Raw genomic sequence first — 23,893 nt, forward strand, 5'->3', positions numbered from 1 at the left:
AGCATGAAAGTGCACATGAAAAACCTGCAGGAATTGCGTGATGCAGTCACGTCAGCATGGAGCACGATCTCAAAGGAATGTTTCAAACATCTTTTAGAATCCATGCCATGAAGAATTTTCACTAAGTTCAGGGAAGTTGTACTCATACTACATATAAGTCAGTGATGAAAAGAACAAAAGAACTGTGGAGGAACCGTCGATCCGAATATTGTACAATACACTCTAGTATCAAAGACCTTAAAGATAATCATTACAGGTTTACATCTAAAGCCCAGGTTGAGAGAAAATGTGTTTGCTCGCTCGCTCGCTCACGATCTCTCTCTCTCTCCACCACAGGCCCAACTGACCTTGTCGATGAAATAGAGGGCTACAGCTCTCTGCCTTATTCCCATCTGTTTGGACTTCAGATCCTGCTGGTACTGAGCTCGGATCGCATCCACGCACGTCTTTAGCTTGCGAGCCACTTCGTATTTCTCCCAGTCCTTCTCTCCCTGAAACACGATGCAATATCATGAAGTTCATCTTTAAGCAGAGCTGGGAAATATCGCAAAATCAATGTTGTGATCAATTATGATGCAATACACTTCTTTTGATTTTAGTGATATCTAACCTTTATTAATAGAAAGGAGAAATTCTACGTCTGATTTGACATTACAAAGTTGCACTGAATCTTTACATTTGTAACAATAATAATTACATTAGTAACACAAAATTAATTAATTAATTATATATATATATATATATATATATATATCTTTATACCTAGGGATAGATATATAGTATTTTAAATTTTAAGTTAATTTTAATTAATTTTAAACTTTAATTGTATATATTTACTTATTTATTTTTATTCTTAGTTTTTCTTCTTCTTCTTCTTCTTATTATTATTATTATATATTTATTTCTTTTTCTCTCTCTTCTGTTTCCATACATCTGTAAAGCTGCTTTGAGACAATGGGAAACTGTTAAAAGCGCTATACAAATAAATTGTATTGAATTAATACTGATAACGTGTTGAATTTGGTCACGACATACTTCGAGATCGTAGAGTAGGATCAAAACCAATTTTTTTTACATTCATTTTTCCACATTTTCATAGAGGTTTTTTCCCCGAAATAAAAATGACTATTCAAATTTTGGTATTGAACACCACAATATCTCAATGAACTGATGAATGAAAATTTCTATCTTTCAATTTATAAAATGTTGTTTTTTTTCCTGTCTTAAATTATGATGCAATATTAACACAAATTGGTAAAAGTTACTTAGAATAAAGAAATTAATTGACAATACCTACAATACGTTAAAATATATTGAGACAATCAGTAACAATTTCTTTAAAATGATTTTATACTATTTCTTTTCTTAGACGGTAAATAACAGCTAGCAGTAATCAACAATAATCATGTACATAATACTTACATACCATCACCTCAGTTAACATTGTTAATAAATAAGCACTGATCATCTTTGCCCCTTTACACCAGAGATCTGGTGACATATGCACAGCTCCTAATACACTGGATGTGAGGATGTGTGACATAAAGCGACCGTACATTACCTCATGCATCATGTATGGACTTTTCTACAGTTCTAAGTTAGACACACCTGATATCTTCACACCAGAAATGTGAGTAGAAATAAATAAAGTAGTGACGTTTACATGGTTTGCTTTTGGGTCTCGGCCAGTTCATTTTTCACCTCTGGTTCAGAGATGATTTATTTAAGCATGACACATGCAGGAATTTAATGGTCTAAGCAATATGGCTGCCCTCTACACATCGCATGTTGCCATAGTAACCGACAACTACGTATAATGCTTATGACTATAGAGAGGAAATTAGGCACTGGGAAGAGGCAAGAGAGAAAAATAAAAAAAGACGTAGGCAGTGAGGCAGAGCTGCAGTAATAGAAGAAAAAAGAGGGGAAGGTGCAGCTCGTAACTCATTCGAAAGCTTTAGTCCTGTGGGAATAACCTCGCTTATTGTGACATGTGGGTAATTGAGTAATGATGGAATTGATTGCTTTGCATCCTGATTTGATTGTGTGTGAGAAAGGCGGCGAATGGAGCGAAACAAATGACAAGATGAAGCATGCGGCGAGGCGGACGGGATGAAACACGCTGGCGCAGAAAACACTTCGCTCTCTGGTCTGTTTTGATTAACCAGCACCCGGCACTACAGCTAAATGTCATCATAACTAATCTATTAACCAAGGGGTGCAAATACAGATTGACATGCTTAGAGAAAATAACAAGTGAAAACGGGAAAGGATGGGTGAAAGAGGGGACGTGAGGGTGGAGAGAGAAATCACCACGAAGGAGAGGGTGAGATTGTACCTTCAGTTTGGAATTTGCGTTGAGCATGACGTATTTGCAGGAACCCTGGATGTTCTCGGTCCAGCTAGCCAACCAGGTTACGGTGTCGTCATGCCGTACCTCTTTCCAGCTGTGACCAGCAGGGGGCACTGGAATACGTGAATCACTGTGGGGCAGTAAAATCACATACAAAGACTATGGCTGGACAATAAACATTTATTTTGTATATTAGGTGTGAAGAAACCTGCATGTGCACATTCTATTTCTGGGCTAAACCTTAATCCATATTTGATATGAACAGCAAGAAAATATACCGGTGCCGTCTTTCAGGTACGTATCCAACCTAGAACCTCATACGGTATGACACAAGAGTAGTGGTGGTCACTGTGTCTTCATATGAACAACACACTAATATAATTCAACACAACAACATGCCAGTTATATCAACTACTTCCTTGGCGGTCTGCCTGCAAGCATCCGCAGTAGTCATTACTTTGCCTAAGCAGGTCTAAATCTTTGCAGACAGTGCGATTTTCTCGAGATTTCGACCTGAGCTGTCACATCATCAAAACACAGCAGACCGAAGGTTTTAAAATGACACATACGTGACCTAATACAACTGTGAATACGACTAAAAATAAATCCAGACACCAAACAATGCTGACTGAATCAATCGCTGATCATCTCCCACGGGGTTCGCGTGAACGGAGATAATGATGATGACAGGGCTCGTGTTTAAATGCCACGGCTGACGACTGTGAGGATGCTGTTGATAAATCAAAGTGAAACCTTAAAGTTTTACTTTAATACGTAGTAGTCACGTTTTTCCAGAAGTGTACTAGGTTAGAAATGTACATGTAGATCAGTGGCTCTGAATGGATCGCAAAACTCTGTAACTTGTGGGAACTTTTGTGATTGAGAAAAAGTCAGGAGAACCTGAACTTTTCCCCTGAACGTGTACATACAGTAGAAAACGTCAAAAGTTCATCATTTCAAGGGTTTTTACAAGCTGCTGCATGTATAGGTTCAAACAAATATGGAGCAGTATCCATATAGAAAAATAAATGCAAGCATAAGCACATAGTTCTGTTGAAAAAACACAGCACAAGGAGAGTTTAGGACAAGGTCTGTACCCCCCCATGTGCTGTTACCGGCTGCAGTTGATGATAACGTCCTCCGGCTGGATCCTCTTCTTCAGCATGCCCTGTTTAGGATGTTCTCCTCGGCCTCGGAACAGCGCTGGAGGTTCGATCTTAAAGTTGCCGATGCGTTCGCGGTGCTTGTCCAGCATACAGTAGCCGTACTCCTCCAGAATCTTCTGATTGGCCTCTTTAATAACCTGGAGTGTAGAAACATAGAAGTGTCTTAACACGACTTGGAGCTTTGACAGGTTTGAATGACACAGTGGCTTAGTTTATTGATCTGTGCATTTTGCCAGCACGGTTTACAGCGTTATGTGTTTGCAGCACTAGATGATTACTGTAAAGTCCATGTCTCCTCTGTAGAGACACAGCAGCTGTAGTCAAGTTCAAATTTATCTATTTATTTATTTCAACAACAATGGATGATCCAAAATGCTGTACACAACATCATATAATGTCATCATAATAAAAAAATAAAAAAATAAAAAATGAAAATTTTTAAGTGCTAAAAATTGATAAAAACGGAGCAGACCTCATGTTAAAGGGGATTCAAGAAAAGGCTTTTCTTTACACTTTCTCGTCCCCAGACAGAAGTGGTTGATTACAATACAGCGTTCTGGTCGGAGATTAAACATGGAAAAGGTCAATAATGTACGTACTGTGGAGCTAAGACCAGTGCTTTGTCTCTGTTAAAAATCTAGCTGTAAGTGTGTTAAGGCAGTTTGAAGAAGACCAGCATACAGAGAACAACAGTAGACCAACAGGGTTGTAATAAGAGCAAGTGAGCCTCTTCACTTCTGGTCTTCTTTGTGAGCAGGGAGAAACAGGGTTGAAAACATTTTAAGGGAGTAACACTAGGACACAAAAACAAACCACTGGAGTAAAGAACTCGATCGAAAAAAAAAAAAGATGATATAAAAAAAAAAAAAAAAGAAAGCATCAACAATAAGGTACCATTTCTATTTTTGTGAGTTGATATTAATATTGAAGTTGTTTGTTTTCTATCCTTCGCTTCGTGGTGTTTTGCACCAAATTGAAAAGCAAAAGCACCAAAATAATTTTGAGAGGGTGGATTTAGAGCTACCTGTGCAATCGTATATGATTAACCATCCTGACCTGCTGTAGACGTGACTTTCAAAAGAAAAGAAAAACGCAGTCTTTCGCAATTCCATTCAATTCTTGTTATTGGCTGAATGACTTACTTCTAAGACAAAAAAAAAACAAACAAACAAACAAAAAAAAAAAACACACGAATAAAATTATTGGTATCGTTCAGTAAAAGAAAGAAAAACCCATACTGGTCACTGAAATAACTTGACACTTACAAATTTTCTGAAAACTGATTACTTTTGAACTGTGGTGTAACAGAAGTGTAATAAAAATGGCCTGGACAAAAATGACAGTAGCCTTAAGTTAATATCTTTTTGCACAAACTTTTAAGGCAATCACTGCAACCGAGAATCTTCTGTAACTCTCAATGACACTTACTGCACCTGTCCACAGGTATTGATGTTTTAAAGGGTGCCGTCTCCGCACTGTATGTTTCAGCTCTTTCCACATACTGTATGTTCAATAGAATTTTTCTTTAATAGAAGGGTGCCAACATTTTTTTTCCATGTGCATTCAAAAAATATTTGGATTTCTTCTTTAATTTCGAAATAAAAAAAATCAGAAATGCTACAGAGGTTTACATTGCTAATAAATGATACTACAGGATTCACCAAATAAATTCTTCTGAATAAATCTGATGGAATATTCAATGTCTCTGACCTGCAGAAAGTGATGGAGTGAAACATAAACTCCACTGCAGCACCTGGAGCATCACTTTAACCGCCACTGTATATCACTGCAGCACGGGGCTGCTGGCACTTGAAAGCTAATAAAGAGCTCTTTTCGGCTGTTATGATGTGGCTGTGTAGCCGTATAACGCATGTCGGTTGTTGCTCTCCTGATCTATAAGGCCCAGCGTGCACTGTTTATAATCTTTGCGGTAGACAGATTGGGACCTCTGACCTTCAAACAAACGCATGATTAATAGAACGCTCGTACACATGAGTCGCACATCCCACGATGTGTAAAAAAGTGACGCTTTGCATCATGGGATGTGTGACTCATGTATCCGAGCGTTCTATTAATTATGCATTTGTTTTATACAATTGCATTGTTTGATGACGTGCTGTTACCTGAACTGCAATAAAAGCCAAAAGATTAATCAACAACTCTGTATTAGTCATTTCTCCTAAAGAGGAGGATAATACAGTCTTCCTCAGGTAGTCATCCTCTCCTTGGGAATTTATAAACATACTTATTTCCCTTAATGCAATTAATTAGCTGTTTATACATTATGACCTTATGATATCTACCACCATTTTTGCATAGTTAATTAGGATACCATGCAACTAAAACATAGAACTGGGCAGCACATTAGAGCTCTTATATGTCCAGAGACTGTCCACCCTTGCATACACCTCCTGGGTCACCTTTTCAAGAAAAGACGCAGAGGCGATTGGTGTATTTTTCTAATAATATACAAGATACCAGATGCCTGAAATGTGCAATACCACCGACAGTCATTGGATGGTAATGTTAAGAACAAACTGGAATTTGTCTGTTTGTTAGTTCACGAAGCGTTAAGATTGAACATCTGAAATCTCTTTGAGGACAACGACCTCCTAATCAATACACAATTGTCAGACTGTATATGACTGTAGAAAAGACATAATTCATAATACCACTCTCTGGTGTTTAGAACAATTTATAATTACACTCCCTAATGCAACCCAAATGAGGATGAGGTCCCCTTATGAGCCTGTTCCCTCTAGAGGTTTCTTCCTCTTCCACCAAAGTTTTTCCTTGCCTCAGTCACCTCAGGCTTGTTCATCAATATTAATATTGAACTTTTTATATTATATTTCTTATGTTCTGTTAAAGGGGGGCACGGTGGCTTAGTGGTTAGCACGTTTGCCTCACACCTCCAGGGTCGGGGTTCGATTCCCGCCTCCACCTTGTGTGTGTGGAGTTTGCATGTTCTCCCCGTGCCTCTGGGGTTTCCTCCGGGTACTCCGGTTTCCTCCCCCGGTCCAAAGACATGCATGGTAGGTTGATTGGCATCTCTGGAAAATTGTCCATAGTGTGTGATTGCGTGAGTGAATGAGTGTGTGTGTGCCCTGCAATGGGTTGGCACTCCGTCCAGGGTGTATCCTGCCTTGATGCCCGATGACGCCTGAGATAGGCACAGGCTCCCCGTGACCCGAGGTAGTTCAGATAAGCGGTAGAAGATGAATGAATGAATGAATGAATGAATGTTCTGTTAAAGCTGTTTGAGACAATGTCCATTGTTAAAAGTGCTATACAAAAAAAAAAAAAAAAAAAAGAAAAAAAGATTTAACTGAATTGAATGTTTCTGGACACTGGAGTACACACCAGTTTCTCTTCTTTGCTCATGTTCTTCCTTGCCTCTACTCTCTCCCGGTGCATGGCATGCAGCTCGCCAAAATCACACTTATTGAGGTCCGTGATCAGCATCCGTTCTTCCAGAGTCATCTCCTGCTCATGCGCACACACACAAACACAAACACACACATGCACAAACTCACGTCAATCAGTGTCTCCAATAATGAGTTACATCCCCTGGTAGCATAGAAAAAACCAAACACAGGTATCGTAGAACGGTGAACTGAGTCACATCTATAGGAAACCGTGTCTTTGTAAAAATAAAAGAACAGCTAACGATTTCAAATTCGTTCCCTGCATCAGGTTAAAGTAATAGGAGGTTAATAGCAGCCTTAATGGACCGCAAATCTTCATGCTAATCCAAACCGCTGGAGAAAATCAGAGCACTGACCTGCCTCGTCGCTAATGATCACTCCATCCCTAGCGCATAGGAGGGCAGGAAAAAACAAGGGCAGAAACGGTTTGAACCGTGGGGAAGGTCACGGCTCAGGGGACAATTTAACGTGGTCCTGGTTGTATTATATATCACAATGTTTCTTTTTCATGTTGTTAAATGTCTCTCTAACAGCAAATCACTGTAATCTTCGTGCCTGGGGGCTGGCACCAGGGGACCGCGTACATGCAATTTCAATTTGATTCTCTTACCACAGTGACCCTATACTTCTCTACCGCTGCCTCATGCTGTCCATTTTTCTCGTGTGCAAACTCGCTCACACACTAACAGACGCACACACACCCCGACAGCTCCCGTGGGGCAGCTCGTGCATGAGCGCGGGAGAGAGAGACAGAGACAGAGAGAGAGAGAGAGAGAGAGAGAGAGAGAGAGAGAGAGAGAGAGAGACAGAGAAAACGAGGAGTGAAATGGACTGCAAAGTGTTTGGCCTTTTTGACACGTGCAGCAGCTCAAAGAGCCGTTATGATGAATGAATCAGCTTTGACATCATTGCAGCATGACCTCAATGTCACCAATGTATTGAACAATTTGTATAAATCATTCAACACTTCAATTAGAAAATAAGTGTGTAAATATGCAGGAGTCATCAAAGTGTGTGTGTGTTGGTGTGTGTGTGGGGGTGTTTGTGTGTGTGTGGGGGGGTTGTGTGTGTGGGGGTGTTTGTGTGTGTGGGGGTGCGTCTCGTTGGACCAGAGACGGACTACAGGCATGAGCTCAGAAAGACTTTCATTCTCTTACATACAGCTTTCATTTTCTCTCTCTGATATAAACACGAGTCTGTTTAAAAGTAGACACAAGTGTCCGTTCTCCCCTTTTTGATTTCCATACTGGTGACGTATCCGTTTAGAGTAAATGCGTCTGGTCAAATGTGGTAACGTGAAACACTATGAAAGAAAAGAGAAAAAAAAAAAAAAAAAAAAAAAAAAGAGTTGTTACTATTCAGTCATGACATGAGCTGCTTATCTTGTGCTTTTGTAAGCAAAGAATGTTACATAACTGAACACATTTTACTGGCATAACCCTGGTGCGTTATATCTACGCCGTGTAAGCAGAGTTCTTGTGCATCCCATTAGTGCAAATGGGTCTTTAATGTGAGCTAATTAGCGAGAGCACTAAAACACATCGACACCTCACCCCTATCTGTGCACACTCTCTAGTGTGCACTTCCACTTAACCTTCTGCTTTCTCATTACTGTTTGCTCGGTGCCCCAGAAGTCGCCGTGTTCCAAGAGCGACTGTGGTGCGCCGCACGTGTGCCGAGAGGCATTAAACTCAACAGCAGCCGAATCCAAGTCATGGCATTGAGCTATTTTTTTAATTAGGAATTACACCAAATAGCACTCGTTTAAATAATTAAACAATAGAAATAATGAATGAATAAATGAATGAATGCCATTAGTAAAACTAAAAGATGTTAAAGTTTAAAGTGAGTGCTCAGTGGTTCTTACATCAGTTTCAGATCAGGTTACGTAACGACATCAGGTGTCTGTGTATCATTCTCTTCCCTTTTCTCCTTTCAATCTTTCAATTCCTCGCTCGCTCTCTTTGACTGACGGCGAAGCAGTGGGCGGAGACTTTGCTCACTGAGGCGAGGCGAGGCTTCGGTGTTATAATAAAAAAAGTTAAATTGGATTTGTTCGTATTTGGGGGTGTAGGGGGGAGGGGGGGTTGTCTGGATTAGCATATCAATGCCTTAATACAAATCGCATTTTCGAGAGCATTGGGCACTAAGCAGCACGAAATTAATTCTGCATGATAGGCTGTAGGCCCTGCTCGGGTCGGGTGCCCTTCTCGCCTCCCGGTGAACCAGCCATCATCCATCTCTCCTCATACAGACGTGCATATATGACCAGGAAGAGAAAAAGAAGGAAAAAAAAAACTTCCGAAGACATCTGAGAACTCCAAAGGAATCTATCTGAAATGATTAAAAAAAAATGAAGGCGGGAAATAAATGTAAAGTTCAATAATCTTTCTTGGTTGGCCATACATATAAAGAGATTAATGGAAAATCGTGAAATCATTAATGCTGTATGTCTCCGAGTGTGATACTGCAGCTTGCTCTAATCTTAAATCTCTATTGTATCTACAGCTTCACCAGAATGAATAGACTTTCCTCTTGATCGTTTTTTCCTCTTTTTAATATTTGTCTGCTGAAGAGCCAGATTCATTCCGTTTAGCTGAGTGTGCCATGCGTGCGTACATTATACCTTAACCTCTTTCTCTTTGTATGTGTCTCTCTCTGGGTATGTGTCTCTCTCCGGGTATGTGTCTCTCTCCGGGTATGTGTTTCTCTCTCTGTGTGTCTCTGTGTGTGTGTCTGTGTCGGTCTCTCTCTCTCTCTCTCTCTCTCTGTGTGTGTGTCTCTCTCTCTCTCTCTCTCTCTCTCTCTCTCTCTCTCTCTCTCTCTCTCTCTCTCTCTCTCTCTCTCTCTCTCTGTGTGTGTGTCTCTCTCTCTCTCAAGGCCTCTATGTGGGTGTCTCTCTCTGTCTCTGTCTCTCTCTGTGTGTTTCTCTGTGTGTGTGTGTCTCTCACTCTGTCTCTCTGTGTCTCTGTGTGCGTGTCTCTCTCTCTCTGTGTGTGTGTGTGTGTGTGTGTGTGTGTGTGTGTATGTCTCTCTCTGTTTCTCTCTTTCTCTCTGTCTCTCTCTGCCTCTCTCTTTGTGTGCTATATAAAAATATTATACCTTTCAACACATTTCTATAATACATAATGTGGTACACCGCACCACTCCACATTGTACATGTTGTATTATAAAAGATCATTTTAAAAATAGAGAAGGCGCACACACACACACACACACGCACACACGCGCACACACACACACGCACACACACGCACATTCTGAAAATCCACGTATGAATTTTTTAAAGTATGAAATCTTCTCAGATATTCAAACTACCACAGCAGGAAATAATTCTCAAGAGGCTTCATGTAATGCAATAAATAAAAAATAAAAAAAACAAAGAGAGAGAGTGGACAAGTTATTACTGAGCAAGTGCAAGTCAAATGTACAGTCTAGTTCTAAGAACTAACAATGTAATAAAGACCGGAGAGACGCCTGTGTGTGTGTGTCTGTGTGTGCGTGTGTATTTGGCTAGCACCTTTTTTCACGACATGTTTAAATGTAAGAATATGTCTGATTTGTGCTGCTCTTTATGTGATCTGGGAAGCTTTTCCACTCACCTACATGCTCCCAGCTCTGAAAAGGTCACATATCATTTCTGCATGCTAATTAATCTGACTAAAAGCCAGTGTGTGTTGCAGCAGGCAGTGGGACTGGTAATGAGCAGCGAGTGTTAAAGCTGCAGCATCTCACACTAACATCAAAGCAGTTTGTACTTAAATATACTTTTGTTTTGAGAGAGTTAAATAAGGACTCATATAATAAGGACTTTTGCTGAGAGTTGAACGAGAGAAAGCAGAAAAGCTCTGGTGCTTTAGTCAGAAACTAAAGTATTTTTTAAAAATGGGGAAAAAATAAATTGAACAGAGTATGTAGTAGTAATGAGAGTAAACTTGTGTGAAAATACAAAAAGAAAAACATGCCAAAAGTGCAGCCTTTGGTTTAGTGTTTAAACGGACACCTTCTGGAATTGGCGAGTTATCTCACATGTTCTCGACTAGACAGCTTGTGTGGGCGAGTTGATTGATGTCAGCATACATAGCTAACATTAACTCTGTGGATAACTCTAACAGACCCGGACGTGCACCAGCATGCCGATGTCTCTGTGCAAAAAGGCGCGACTGTACTGACCAAGCTGAGGAAGAACTCGAGTGACCCCGGTGAACACTTTTGGGATGAACTAGAACGCTGACTGCATCCCAGGCCTCCTCGCCAGGAATCAGCGCCCGACTTCACTAATGCTCTTGAGGATGAACAAACAAATCCCTACAGCTACGCTTCCAGGTCCAGTGGAAAGCCGCCGTAGAAGAGTGGAGGTTATTACACAAGCAAAGGGAGTTTAAATCTGGAAAGGGATGTCCTGAGCATGTGTGTGGGATGGCCAGGGCTACATACCTTTGGCCGTACACAACACAGAGTCATCATATAAGTACATTTACCTGGCAGAAGATGGTCAAAATAGTTCAAATTGTACATGTTGTATAACTAATGGGAATGAAAAGAAAATCTTAAACAGCATACAAAAAATTTGATCACTGGCAGATTTTATTTTTTTTATTTGCAATTGCCACTGCCTTCAAGCAGTTCCTGACCGCACAGCTGGCAAGACTCATCTGCCCTCTACTCTCCTTATAAATGGTGGAAAAGCTCATTTTTGCTCTTTTTTAAAATCATAGTTTTTGGATGATTACTTATTAACTGCGATTCCTTTAACGGTAAATGAGCCCTGCCATGTAATCATCATCTACTGGGTTACTAATTTGTCCAAGCCTAAGTAGACGGTCTCTCCTGGTGAACCGACTCTAGACCACGTTCCCAGCCATTTTGTTCATGTGTACATCTATACCTAGCTATAGCATGTGCATGTATTCCAGTCTAAATCTCAGCACTGCCATGCACTTCACCGTCACAGTATGCATCTCTCGGTCCATATGAAGACGAGTAAACATCTCCACCTACCTTCCTCCAGTCTGCGAAGAAGTTGTCACGAAACACATCTTTAGTGGTGTACTCGTGATCCAGCATCTGAGCAAAGAACAAAGCCACTTCTTCTGCAGCCAAGCTCAGCTTCACAGGCTTGCCTACGGCACAAATACACGTGGAGCTTAACAAAATGTGGCTACAAATACGGCGAGGTGAAAAAAAACCATGCTGACTCTTTACTAAGTGGAAGCGATTAGGTGCTTAAGTGGGTCGGCATTTGATATCGAAAAACTATTTACGAGTGGAAGCAAGCTTGGAAAAAAAACGCCTCTGATTTATCTACCTAAAGTGCTTCTGAATTCAAAAGTATACCAGCAACAATTTAGGGTTTTATGTTCCTTTAAACAAAACGTACAATATTTTCACGGCAGTAAAAGCGGTCTCCATTACATTCGCTCACATTTATTTAGCGGTAGTCCGGCTTGATGACAGGGAGTGTAGAGTTTTATTATGCTTCTTGCGTTCTGAGGCGGTAACACCATCTTGTGAGTAATATGCTATTTGTTGTTATTTGCATTGCCCTCGTGGGTAAAAGACAAGGAGAAAGGATAATACATGGACAAACCTAACAGCTTAACTGAGCACGTATTTGCTTAAATGCATTCCTGGGAGCGGCTTCTGTGACAAGAATAATCAAAACTCCAAATTAAAAAAAAAAAAAAAAAAAAAAAAGGCAGCACGTTCTCAGTTACAAGCCAGACAAGACGAATGAGCTTTGCCCTCTGGACTAACCGCGTGCTTTAAAGGAAGCTTTTTATTGTCCGTGACAGAGTGGATATTAACTGAGGGAGCAAGTCTTCAGAGAGCAGCTGACCCAGACCACGGACAGGGCAAACCTCAGAATGGGCTCTGTGCCCAGTGAGAAAAAGAGATAGAAGGAAATTATGAATAAAAAAAATTGCAGTTCCTCGTGGCGATGAAAGTAAAAACCGTTCAGATCTTCAATATATTACTTATAACGCAATATAACACATTTACAGCATTTAGCAGACGCGCCCTTATCCAGAGCGACTTACATTTTTATCTTATTTTTTATACAACTGAGCAATTGAGGGTTAAGGGCCTTGCTCAGGGGCCCAACAGTGGCAGCTCGGTGGACGTAGGAATCGAACTCACAACCTTCCGATTGGTAGCCTTAACAGTTTCCCAACACCTTAACCACTAGGCTACCATTACTCCCATAATATTACTCCCATAATATTACCATACTATTACTCACAAATCTCTGAACCCAGGACCAAAACACTTTTTATAGTCAGTCAGTCAGAGATCAGTCCAATGGTTGGAACATGTTCCATTGAGAAGAAGAAGAAAAGAACAATTACACGCAGTGTGTCGACTTGCTTATCTGCCGTTTTAAAATTCAGAAGTATTTGAGCACTAAAATACAAAGTCTTACATCTTCCCCGGTTACACTTCAGGATCGCAAGCTTAAGCTTCTTCCAAACTTGTGCTAGCTAAGTGTGAGAGAATAAAAAAGGAGAAGGAAGAAAGAAAGATGCACCATCGTAGTAGAACTTGACGTTGTCTGGGAGTGGCTGGTACTCGGGAGGGAAATAAGGCCCATTGTGCTCTAGAAACTTCCACTTGATCCCATCTGCATACTTCTCCTCCTCCCACCTTGAATAAGAAGTGTGTGTTAGTTGAAGAGAAACTGACACACACACACACACACACACACACACACACATTACCAACGCCATCGCTGCTGCTCCTCTTCCTCCTTCTTCTTTATCTTTAGAGCCCTGGCTGCCTCGATCTCCTCCTTCGTCTTCTTAGTCTTCTTTGTCTTTACTGCGACAGGATGCTCCTCTTCCTCCTTCTTTACCTTCTGAAAGATTGAAGACATCTAAAGCCCATCATGTCTTATAATGCTTCAACATTGGTTATTTCATTTATTCATCAAAGCTGTGTAGTAACAAGATAAATAGGTTTGAGCTCATGGACCATCAAAACTAGCAGGGATTTGAGGGCAATCCCTATTTCTCTCTAGGTCTTATTTACATGTCGTACACATACGACACGCCTCTATTAATCCTCATAAACCTCGCATTTACACAAGACACGCCCTAAGCTACACAGTCTGAATGATTTGATGCAAAACATTTTTTTTTATTTTTTTTTTTTATCTTTAAATATTTAATTAGCTGCCAATTCTAATAAAAAAAGATTAAGATGCTAAATATAATGTTACAAGATGTGCTTCCGGTTCAAAAAACAATTAAACAAAGCTATATAGAAGATATAAGCTAGATAGAAGCAGAGACAGTGAGACAGAGGATGGGACGAAAACGCTTCATCATCCCTGCCTCAGACAGGAAACAACGCACGCGCACACGCGCACACGCGCACACACACACACACACACACACACACACACACACACACACACACACACACACACACACACACACCACTCTTTATGCTCTCTTTGACCCTGCTTCAGCACAGGATTTATAAGTATCAAAGTCAATGCAGGTCTTTAATAAAGTCAAGCAGTGGGGGTCAGGAGCATTTCTCTTTTTTTTTTTTTTTTTTTTGTTAAATAGACTTTACATTGAGCTCCAGCTTCAATCAAATACTTAATGACCGTTTAATTTGTTCACCAAATTGGCCCTTCCTGTAAAGCAGTCTGCTGAACGTCCGTCAACGGAATAATTCGGGGAAGAACTGGACAAAAACCCTCGTACAAATCAATTCTAGACACTCATTAGCCTGACTGACTAAATCACTTATTCACTGTGGGGCTCCATGGCAAGAGACCTCAGACGCTATAATCTTTATGGATTGTTTTAGAAGTCTATTAGCAGCAGCTCGGTATTATGTGGCCGCGTCTCGATGGCTCGGTGTCTGTTAAGTGGTGCGGTCTACCTTATTTTTTGCTTCCGCCTTTTTCTTCCTTTTCTCCGGACCGAAGCTTTCGTCCCCTTCCTGCGAAGCTTTCTTCTTCTTCTTCTTAGGCCTGATGGACGGTAAGCAAGGCAACTCATTTAACTCGATACAATACACACAAAATATAAAGTGACCTAATTATATTATTAGTATGTTTAAGGGTGGATATTAGCCTTAGCCATCACACACTGAGCAGCTGGACGATCCAGTGTACTGCCACTGTCCTGTGCTTTGGTTGCCAACAGACTAGTGTTAGCTAACAACACACAACACAACACCTTCTAGGACGTTGAGTGCATTAAGACAGACTGAACAAATAAGCTCTATTCCTGCAGAGAGGATGTGAAGCTCTGCTTAGATACATCTACATCATATTGTTTCTACTCAGTCCCTCCAGTATTTCAGTTTTTCAATCACAAAAAATAAGAAATGAATGAAAAAAGCAAGCAAAGTCTGCGATATAGTGAACTTTACGATTTTTCAAAGTTACGTCAGATTTTCTGCAGATTTAAGACCAAAACACCTCAGGTGGCCAGTCACAGGTCACCCAAGCCCAGATACACCACAGTCACACGAGACTTCCCAGCTATCCCAGTAATCATCTACCTGAGTTACTAAGGTTATTCTCAGCTGACAATGTGTCATGAAGTGAACGCCGTGCTTTCGTAACAATGCTGCCATTCTTTTGCTGAAATCACAGCAGCAGCAACACAAAACTATGAACTGAATGACACACGCCACTTTCCGTATGCGCCAAGTAAGTCGACGTCGACCAGAACACAAAGAGCCGCTGTGATCCTGTGTCAGGCTGAGTGATTTTTTCTAAACAAGGCTCAACAGCTGTATTTCTAAGCAGATTCACTGCACCGGTTGACTGCTTGCTGATGCTCACACATTCGGATGCAACGTGGTGGAAACAAGGAGGTTAAGCGAGGCTTCCTGTGAACTGAACGTGCCGATTTAACTCCGCTACGCTGTCGCTACACAAGCCGCAGGAGGTAAACAGGATTAACTGCAGACTAGCGGAAAGCAGAACATGCACTACTGATGCAGAAAAACAAATTAAAACAAGCTGAGCTAGGTTTCAACAAAGCTGTGAGGAAGAAATGTTTAGTAAAAATGCAGACCCCTGTAGAGGACGACAAGATAGGAAAAATGTCTCTTTAGATTCACAGAATACACAAAGCTATAAATACATCAGTCAAAAGAAAATGGGCAAAATGCATCCATCAACCTGCCCATCCATCCATCCATCCATCCATCAATCCATCAATCCATCCACCCATCTACCTATTCACCTGTCCACCCATCTATCTATCAACGTTGCCTACCATCTTACCATCCATCTGCCCATCTATCAATCCATCCAAATATACATCCATCCAAATATCCATAAATCCATCTATCCATCCTAATATCCATCTAACTATCTATCCATCCATCCAAATCAAGTCAAGTCTTACCATCCATCTGCTTATCTATCAATCCATCCAAATATCCATAAATCCATTCATCAATCCTAATATCCATCTACCTATCCATCCATCCATTGTGACGGTTTTAAGAACCAGCTTTACTCAAAAAAAAAAAAAAAAAAAAAAAATGCATGCAAATATTAGTTAAATTAATATTTAGTTCTAATGAGCAGGCCTGAGGCAAGGGTGGCAAAAAACCTCCCTAAGATATGATGAAGAAACCTTGAGAGGAACCAGGCTCAGAAGGGAACCCATCCTCATTTGGGTGACACTGGGCAGTAAATAACGGAAATGTAAATAATGTTATTTCTACAACTGTTTATAGTCGACTGGAATTGTGCAACCAAGAGCTCCTGAGGAACTAAAAGGTCAGGGTCATTTCTGAGTTTATTGTAGACTTCACAATACTTCCTTCCTATCGAGGTCTTCGAATGTTCACCGATGAAGACCCGAGCACAAAGACCACCGCAGCAGTGAGCAGCGCCTAGTGACGATAATGCACAAGCCAACATTTTTCTTTTTGTTCAGGTATACCACTCAACTGTTCCAGGATTTCAAATAGCCAATGTCATACTCTGTGTGTCAAGCTTATGTTAGTTATTCAAAGCATTTATTACTTACAGAGAAAGTGCAGTGGAGCTGGAAGGACCCTCGACTGACTCCAGCTTTCTTTTCCTTTTCTTCCCTTTCTTTTCCGGCATAAAGTCACCATCATTTGCCTCCTCCTTAATCCTGCCAATAGAGAAAATCAGGAAGGGGAAAAAAAGGGGGGAGGGGGGATTAAGCAGGAAATACTTATTAGGAGTTCATTACGTTTTGGAAAATCTAACAGACAACCAATCATTGTCTAATGGAAAGAACATAATTACTGCACTTAGACAATATTGCTTAATTGTCACTGATAATTATATAATTACAGCAATTAAATACTAGAATAATCGTAGGAAAGTAAGCCGTTATTGGCAGGTAGCGTGATTTGATAAAGGAGGGAGGCGACTGAATCAAATAAATGAATTATATTTACCGTAACACTGACCTCTTCTGGCAGAGAACTACTCCGAGTGCTTCATTATCTTAATACTTGACCTCGGGCCTGAAAAATCAGCCTCCCTCTGCCAATTACCAGCAGGGTCCGAGTTACATAAAGTCTGCTCTGATTGTGTCATTCAGTGATTAAAGAAACGTTCCATCACTGTCAGGGCAGACAGCGAGTGTGTGACAGAAAGTGCAAGTGCGACTGAGGGGTTTCTTTTTGTGATGCACGTCACCACCCCTTCACCTCGCCTCCTAAAAATAGATCTTTATTCCTGCCACGCCGCAGAAAGATGAAGAAATTAATGTCCGCTCTATGTATCCGGGGAGTTGTGCGTGTGTGTAGGGGAGGAAACCGTATGGAGACCGTCTACGACTGTAGACAGTAGGCGTCCAAATCACCAGAGTTAATTTGCATCAGGCTCAAGGGCATAAAAAAGTGTGACTGCATTTTCATTAGGAATGGATTCCGAGCGCACGTGATATAGATTGTGCCTTGGGCAAGACACGGTTAGTTCAGAAAAAGAAAAAAAAATCATTACCTTTTATCATCAGCTATTTCAAAGTCGGTACTCTCCTTTTTAGGACTCTTAACCTGAAGAAAAAGAAATAAGAAATAAGACCATATGAGATAAGGCGAAAGCAAGAATTAAAATACAACAGCACAGACACCATAACACAAGAAGTGTTTAAAAGGCTTGAAACAACAAGTTCAACTGATTTTCCCCTAAAACACGGCATGTCTTTTAAAGCTTTGTTAATGTGTGATAGAGAAGGTTGGTGGAACAGATGGTTACACACTAGCTCACACCTTTGGATAATTTAGTATAACAAAACCACCTACATGCATGTTTCTGTGACTTATTGCACGATGACGCAAACCGCACAGACACGACCGGGCTACAAAAGTTTTTAAGCTGTACTGCAGCCTAGTTTGAATATAAATAGCCACAATGTTTAAGATTAGGAGCCAAAACTTTCCATACAGATTAGTCACAATTATTTCGATTTAGAATTCCAGTTCCGCAGTGTTGGAGTTTACAAAGCTTGTATAAACAGTTTGCAAGGTTCCAGAAGTATGAAGAATTAATGACATTTAAAGGCTTCAGACTGGCAATTTAGGTAACTGGGATTTGCACCTGTGGTTTGAGAAAATCCAAGCAGTTGAACCAAATCCTCAGGAAAAAAAGAGAAGTCAGACTGAAGCTTGCAAGCGATAACCAAGATGAAGAGTCTTTTGGAGGAAGGTTCGCCGAGCACCATTCTGACTCTGAAGTGCGAGGGTGGCGGCATCATGTTATAAGGGTGTTTTGTTAGACTGGTGAACTTCACGTCAAGATAACATCGTGAAACAACACCTCAAGACACCATACACACTTGGTTGCAAGACGTTGTTTGTGAACGGAAAACGTTTTAAGAGACAGCAAAGTGGACACTGGAGTGGCCATCACAACAGCTTTATCTAAAGAGCACTGATCACTAAAAACACATGTCTGAGGAAGAAATGGAACGACTGTTCAGAAATGTTACACCAGTTCTGTCAGGACAAATGGGTAAAACCCCCCCCCCAAAAAAAAAAAAAAAAAAAAAACAAATTAAAAAATAAAAATAAAAATAAATAAATAAATAAAAACAATGTGTTTTGAGAAACTGCAACAATTCATGTATTAGCGATTCCAAACACAACGACAAAGTGTGTGTAACATTTCAACTTGCTGAAAATCTGATACTATAAATAAAAGCTAAAAAAAAAAAGATCATTTAGACATTTCGAAATGAGCTCTTCTGAAAATAAAAGTGATACCCTAACTGACATGACTGTCTTCACAACGACATATTGTTTAGTATGCACGTATGTACATAGTGTGTATTACTAAACAAATAACCGACCGGAACCCTGACGCGTGAATATAGCCTATACGTATTACAGCAGCTCTTTTTCTTTTACCTTTTATGATGTGAGGATAATGATTTCTTTCCGAAAACTGTCCATCCTTCAGGGACAGAAATAGAGCTGTGCTTGTGATACATTTAATTATACAGAAATGAAAAGATTGCCACCTTTTGCCCACTGGATTGAAGATTTCATTTTTTCATATTAAAAAAAATATTCAATAGAAACCCACCAAGACCTCTCATAAATGGTGTGACCCTTTTCGGAACTATAGAACAAAGGCTATTAAGTTGCCTGGCACTCCTGCGTTATCAAATAACGACTGATTACATGAGTATTCCATCCTGCCTGCTTTTGGTTGTGTTTTCTCGCTTGTGGCTCTGGATGTGTTTTTCAAATAAAAATCCGACACGACGGCATCGACGTATACTGCAATGTGTAAGTAAGGAAACGTGAAGTAAAGAAAAGTCTCTACAAGTGGGAAATATACAGTATTTGCGAGTGTGGTTTATGATCACGGAAATGCAGATTCCATTTATTTTTTTTTATCAGCCGGTATAACGAGCTTGTTCCCTGGATTGTGCATGACAATGCCACAGATCAAACGGTGATGTCTGGCTCCAAACACACCTGAGCAACCACATCATGGATGGCTTGATTATTAGCTCCTGAGCTGGATCAGTTGGGTTTGGCATAGCGAAAGCCTCAAACTCTGGAGGGCAGTGTTCTTTCAAGATGGCAGTCTGCTTTGTGCTACCTACACTACCTACCCTACCTACACTTTGTGCTACCTACACTATATAAACCCACTGGGTGCTTTCTTGGGAACACCGTAATGCTGAGTACAACAGGAACAAATCTTTGTAGCATAGATGATGGAAACATTTTTTTGTTTTGTTTGTTTTTTTTTTGAGATTCTGGCTCCATGTTGAAAAGTCTACATTGCACGTTTGACTCAGAAGGCCAATAAGGTTCAGTGAAGTTCACGTTGCTAAACCAGCCTGACTTGGGCTGTGCAAAATGAATGAAATTCAGATTTAATGGCTGAATGTGCCTGAATGTGCTAGGAATTTGTTGCAGGTTTCTACACATACTGTACAAACACTAAGATAAAGCACTGGACATGTACAAGACAGCTACCGCATGACGTGTTACGATACGACCACAATTGTGATATAGTAGTGATAGATAGTAGTAGTGAAATCACAATAGTGATTTTCAATTTGTTGGTCATGGTGTTCCCAAAACAGCATTCACTAAATTCCAGGGGTTTCATTACCACAACATAAAGTGGGCGTGGTTTCTAGAGGTCTTGGAAAAACACCCTCTTTCAAAAAAAAAAAAAAAAGCATACCTACGATGGATAATGAAGGACAAAACAGGTAGATTTTATATTTTATATCTATTATGCTTTATTATCTTACAGTTATAACCAAATAACCAAAAACTATGATTAGGGTTAGATTATCAAATAGGCCACGTCTGCCTGATGACGCAATATCTGTTACGCTGTTCTGAAATCCCTGGAAATAAGTGCATCCCTTCCCAAAACTGGTTGCCATGGTAATAACATTCATCCGCAGTCCAAATCACTTTTCTTGCTGCTAAAATGAAATATTCTGGTCGCTCTACCAAGACGTTCCATATTTACATAAACTTTTCTCAACTTTGTTGCATGACCAAATACATCCGGTCGTCCAAGTCGAGAGCTCTCGTTGGAAACGAATGGTCTCTGGTTGTTTGTCCCTGCGAGTCATTGCATGAGTCAAGGTAGCATTAAGAAAAATAAATGCTGCATCATCATGCTTGAAGTAGCCTTTAATTTGCATCTGTCCCGGTCATTACACCTCACACAGGAAGAGCAGAAGTGAGATTTTTCCTAAAAGAGCAAGTGCACTGATTTCATCGTGATTTCAAGTGGCCAATAATTTTGTCTTTGTTTCCTGAAATGTATATTTTTCGCATTACTTTTCCATTTATTTGAAGGTAACGGCTTACTATTTGTCTTGTGTTAAAACCTGGAGTTTACATTTATCATCAACCTCATCATTTAAAAATATCTGGGATGCTTCTTTGTGTGAGTGATTGAAGCTGTTCAAATAAATAATTGTTATTTATAGATGATTGACAGCTCTGTATCTATGATGCGAGGAACTTTCCTGGCTGTAGGCTGTATAGCTAATGATGGCGGTAAATCATCAGTGTCTCTTGGATGACAAATGTGTATATTATATTCCAAAGTGATTTAGGCCCGACCTATTTTATAAAAGTTTGTGTGAACCTTTTCTTCTTATGCTACTTTAATATCAGTAAAAATAGTAATTGTCATACAGCCAAACAGCCATTGGGAACTTTGGATAAGTTTCCTGGTGAGTCGTCTCATTTATCCTCCGTTTCCCCTTAACCTCGTGTACCAGGACACCACTACGACAACACTCAGAGTCTTTCCATGTGTGTGGATGAGCACAAGCTAGGCAACGATGGACAGACAAACAGCAGAGAAAGAGAAAGGTTGGCTTTCAGAAAACGTCTAGCTAGTGCTGATTAAAGCTGGTAGCTTTCAGAAATGGAAGCGTCAGTGCCACTCGATTAAATGATGTTGTATTCGAGTAGAGCTTTTCCGATCTCTGACTAGAAAAAAAAAAAAAATTATAAAACAGAAAAACGGCACCTCAATTTGGAATTCCTAGTCTGGAACTTGGGAATCTGGCACATCTGCTCAACTCTGAGCTCTGCAGGTGACTTCGGATCAACGTGGCAGCTCACGGATCAGACAGTAAACGAAGCAGCACTACTTACCTTTAAATGAGTTATACTTTATATACTGTAATAACTGCCTGGGATCGATCGATATACAGATATATCAGCATGATAAACCTAGAACACTGACTAAACAGCTGGTTGCTAAGAAAAGACAAAACCTGTAGTTTTCTTTCCTCCCCAGATTTTGCAGCTTGAACACACAGAGGTCAAAAATGGCAGAAATCCAAGTTCTGAGTTCCCACTTGTTTTCTTTAGATTACGACAAGGGCAGTAGGGACTGGAGATGAGTTGTCGGGAATTAGGCATAAACAATGTCCAGTAAATCTTCTAGTAGGCCTTCTAGCAGACCTTGGCCTGGTCCAGGTTAGCTTGATCAGGAGACGAGCATGCGGTGATTTTGAGCCGGTGATTGATGATGTTTTGCTTTTACATATCTTATTTACTTGAGTTCTGTCAATAAAACCTTGATATAATCAATGATGAGGGCCCTTCATCTCTCATGCTATATGCGGAGTGTTGGGTCTTGCTGCACAGCTGAGCACAATAAATTGTGAAAGCTGTTTTACGCCTGCCCGTGTCTACCGGTGTGATACTGTACTTTATACTTTAAATCTCTCAAACCTTAAAACTTCTACGACAGTCTACAAAAAAATTCTTTTGGCATTACTGATCTTTTTTTAGTAATCTTTTGGATTACTGATGCTCTTGTTAGCTTGTAAGTAGGAGGTGATTTCAAACAAGGAGGAAGAATATTGAGTCAAATATCCTAATACTCATGTATGCCCTTTTCTTTTAGTTTATTAATTTGGAGAAATAAAGGTGCTAAAAGGAGAAAAATTACTCTAGGAACTGAAGTACATAATTAAAAGGTGAACATCATTGGTCTTCAATTTCCAAAAAGGACAAGCAGAAGCCTCAGTTCAAGTTCCATTCATTGAACGAGTGGCATCGGGTGATTGGTTGGGATGAAAACCTGCTCCCACTCGCACTCTGCGGAAAATGCTGAAGAGCCACGATGTGCAACGTTCCTGAGCTGCTGAGAGTCTCTCTGGGTATCTGATTGTCAGAGCTATTAGGTTTGAACTTCTGGTACTGCTCAGTAAACCACGGTAGGTGATTAGGAGAGTAACGGCGTAACGGCACACGAAGGTCACAGCTGATCCGATACAAAGCCGCGTCATTACCAAACATTTTCTACAGCGCAAAACGTGGCGTTGTGTGAACTGGCTAAAACTTTCAACACTCATTATGGAATCTTAATGACAAACCCTTAGCATCAGTGCTGAGTAATATAGCACAATATATACATATCAAGTGACAGATACTTTCTAATATCATCTTTATAACCAAGATGACTTTTTGGCTGCCGAGTTAGGTCGATACCTTCCGGAACAAAACCGAACATTCATGTAGGAGCGCGACACGTAGGAAACCTCCCCACAACACGCCGACACAGAACAGGCAGCTGCTCAGCTAAAAGATAAAGAAATTGTAGATATTCAGGCAGGTATTGTCATTATAACGTGCTTTAATAGAATAAATCGGATACTGATCAGAATCCGTAAGTATCCCACAGACCGGTCATGAATGCATGCAGTTATATTGATTGTATGGATCATTCTGTATCAGTTTTAAAGAAAATATAGAAAAATATTGTATATAAATAAGTGGATTTCAGGAGTTTTTTTTTCCTGGTTGCTCAGCTGTAGTAACAGCACAGTAAAAGAAAGTTAGAATGTCTCTATATCTATGTCCAAAAAAAAAAAAAAACCAGCACAAAAAGGCCAGACAAAAAAGTCTTGTTATGGGAAAATAAGCTCATCATGATGCACACACATTTCTGATCTGAAGTGTGTCTGAAGCAC

At 40.2% G+C, this 23,893-nt stretch overlaps 1 protein-coding gene across 6 annotated transcripts in view; it reads right to left on the reverse strand.

Moving 5' to 3' along the window:
- The window catches only part of zgc:173742 (DNA topoisomerase 1), a 48,627-nt gene that overhangs the window by 19,905 nt on the left and 4,829 nt on the right, over nt 1-23,893 (reverse strand). For all 6 annotated transcript variants that reach the window (XM_060878166.1, XM_060878170.1, XM_060878165.1 and 3 more), the window contains 10 exons: nt 17,914-17,966; nt 16,961-17,071; nt 14,844-14,934; nt 13,667-13,803; nt 13,477-13,592; nt 11,949-12,070; nt 6,883-7,005; nt 3,469-3,656; nt 2,339-2,483; nt 348-491 (listed from right to left, as the gene is read on the reverse strand). In XM_060878166.1, the coding sequence (XP_060734149.1) occupies nt 348-491; nt 2,339-2,483; nt 3,469-3,656; nt 6,883-7,005; nt 11,949-12,070; nt 13,477-13,592; nt 13,667-13,803; nt 14,844-14,934; nt 16,961-17,071; nt 17,914-17,966 (1,230 nt within the window). The remainder of the gene's footprint in view (nt 1-347; nt 492-2,338; nt 2,484-3,468; nt 3,657-6,882; nt 7,006-11,948; nt 12,071-13,476; nt 13,593-13,666; nt 13,804-14,843; nt 14,935-16,960; nt 17,072-17,913; nt 17,967-23,893) is intronic.

The sequence above is a fragment of the Tachysurus vachellii genome, chromosome 9, assembly GCF_030014155.1.
Source record: "Tachysurus vachellii isolate PV-2020 chromosome 9, HZAU_Pvac_v1, whole genome shotgun sequence".
Taxonomy (NCBI): Eukaryota; Metazoa; Chordata; class Actinopteri; order Siluriformes; family Bagridae; genus Tachysurus; species Tachysurus vachellii.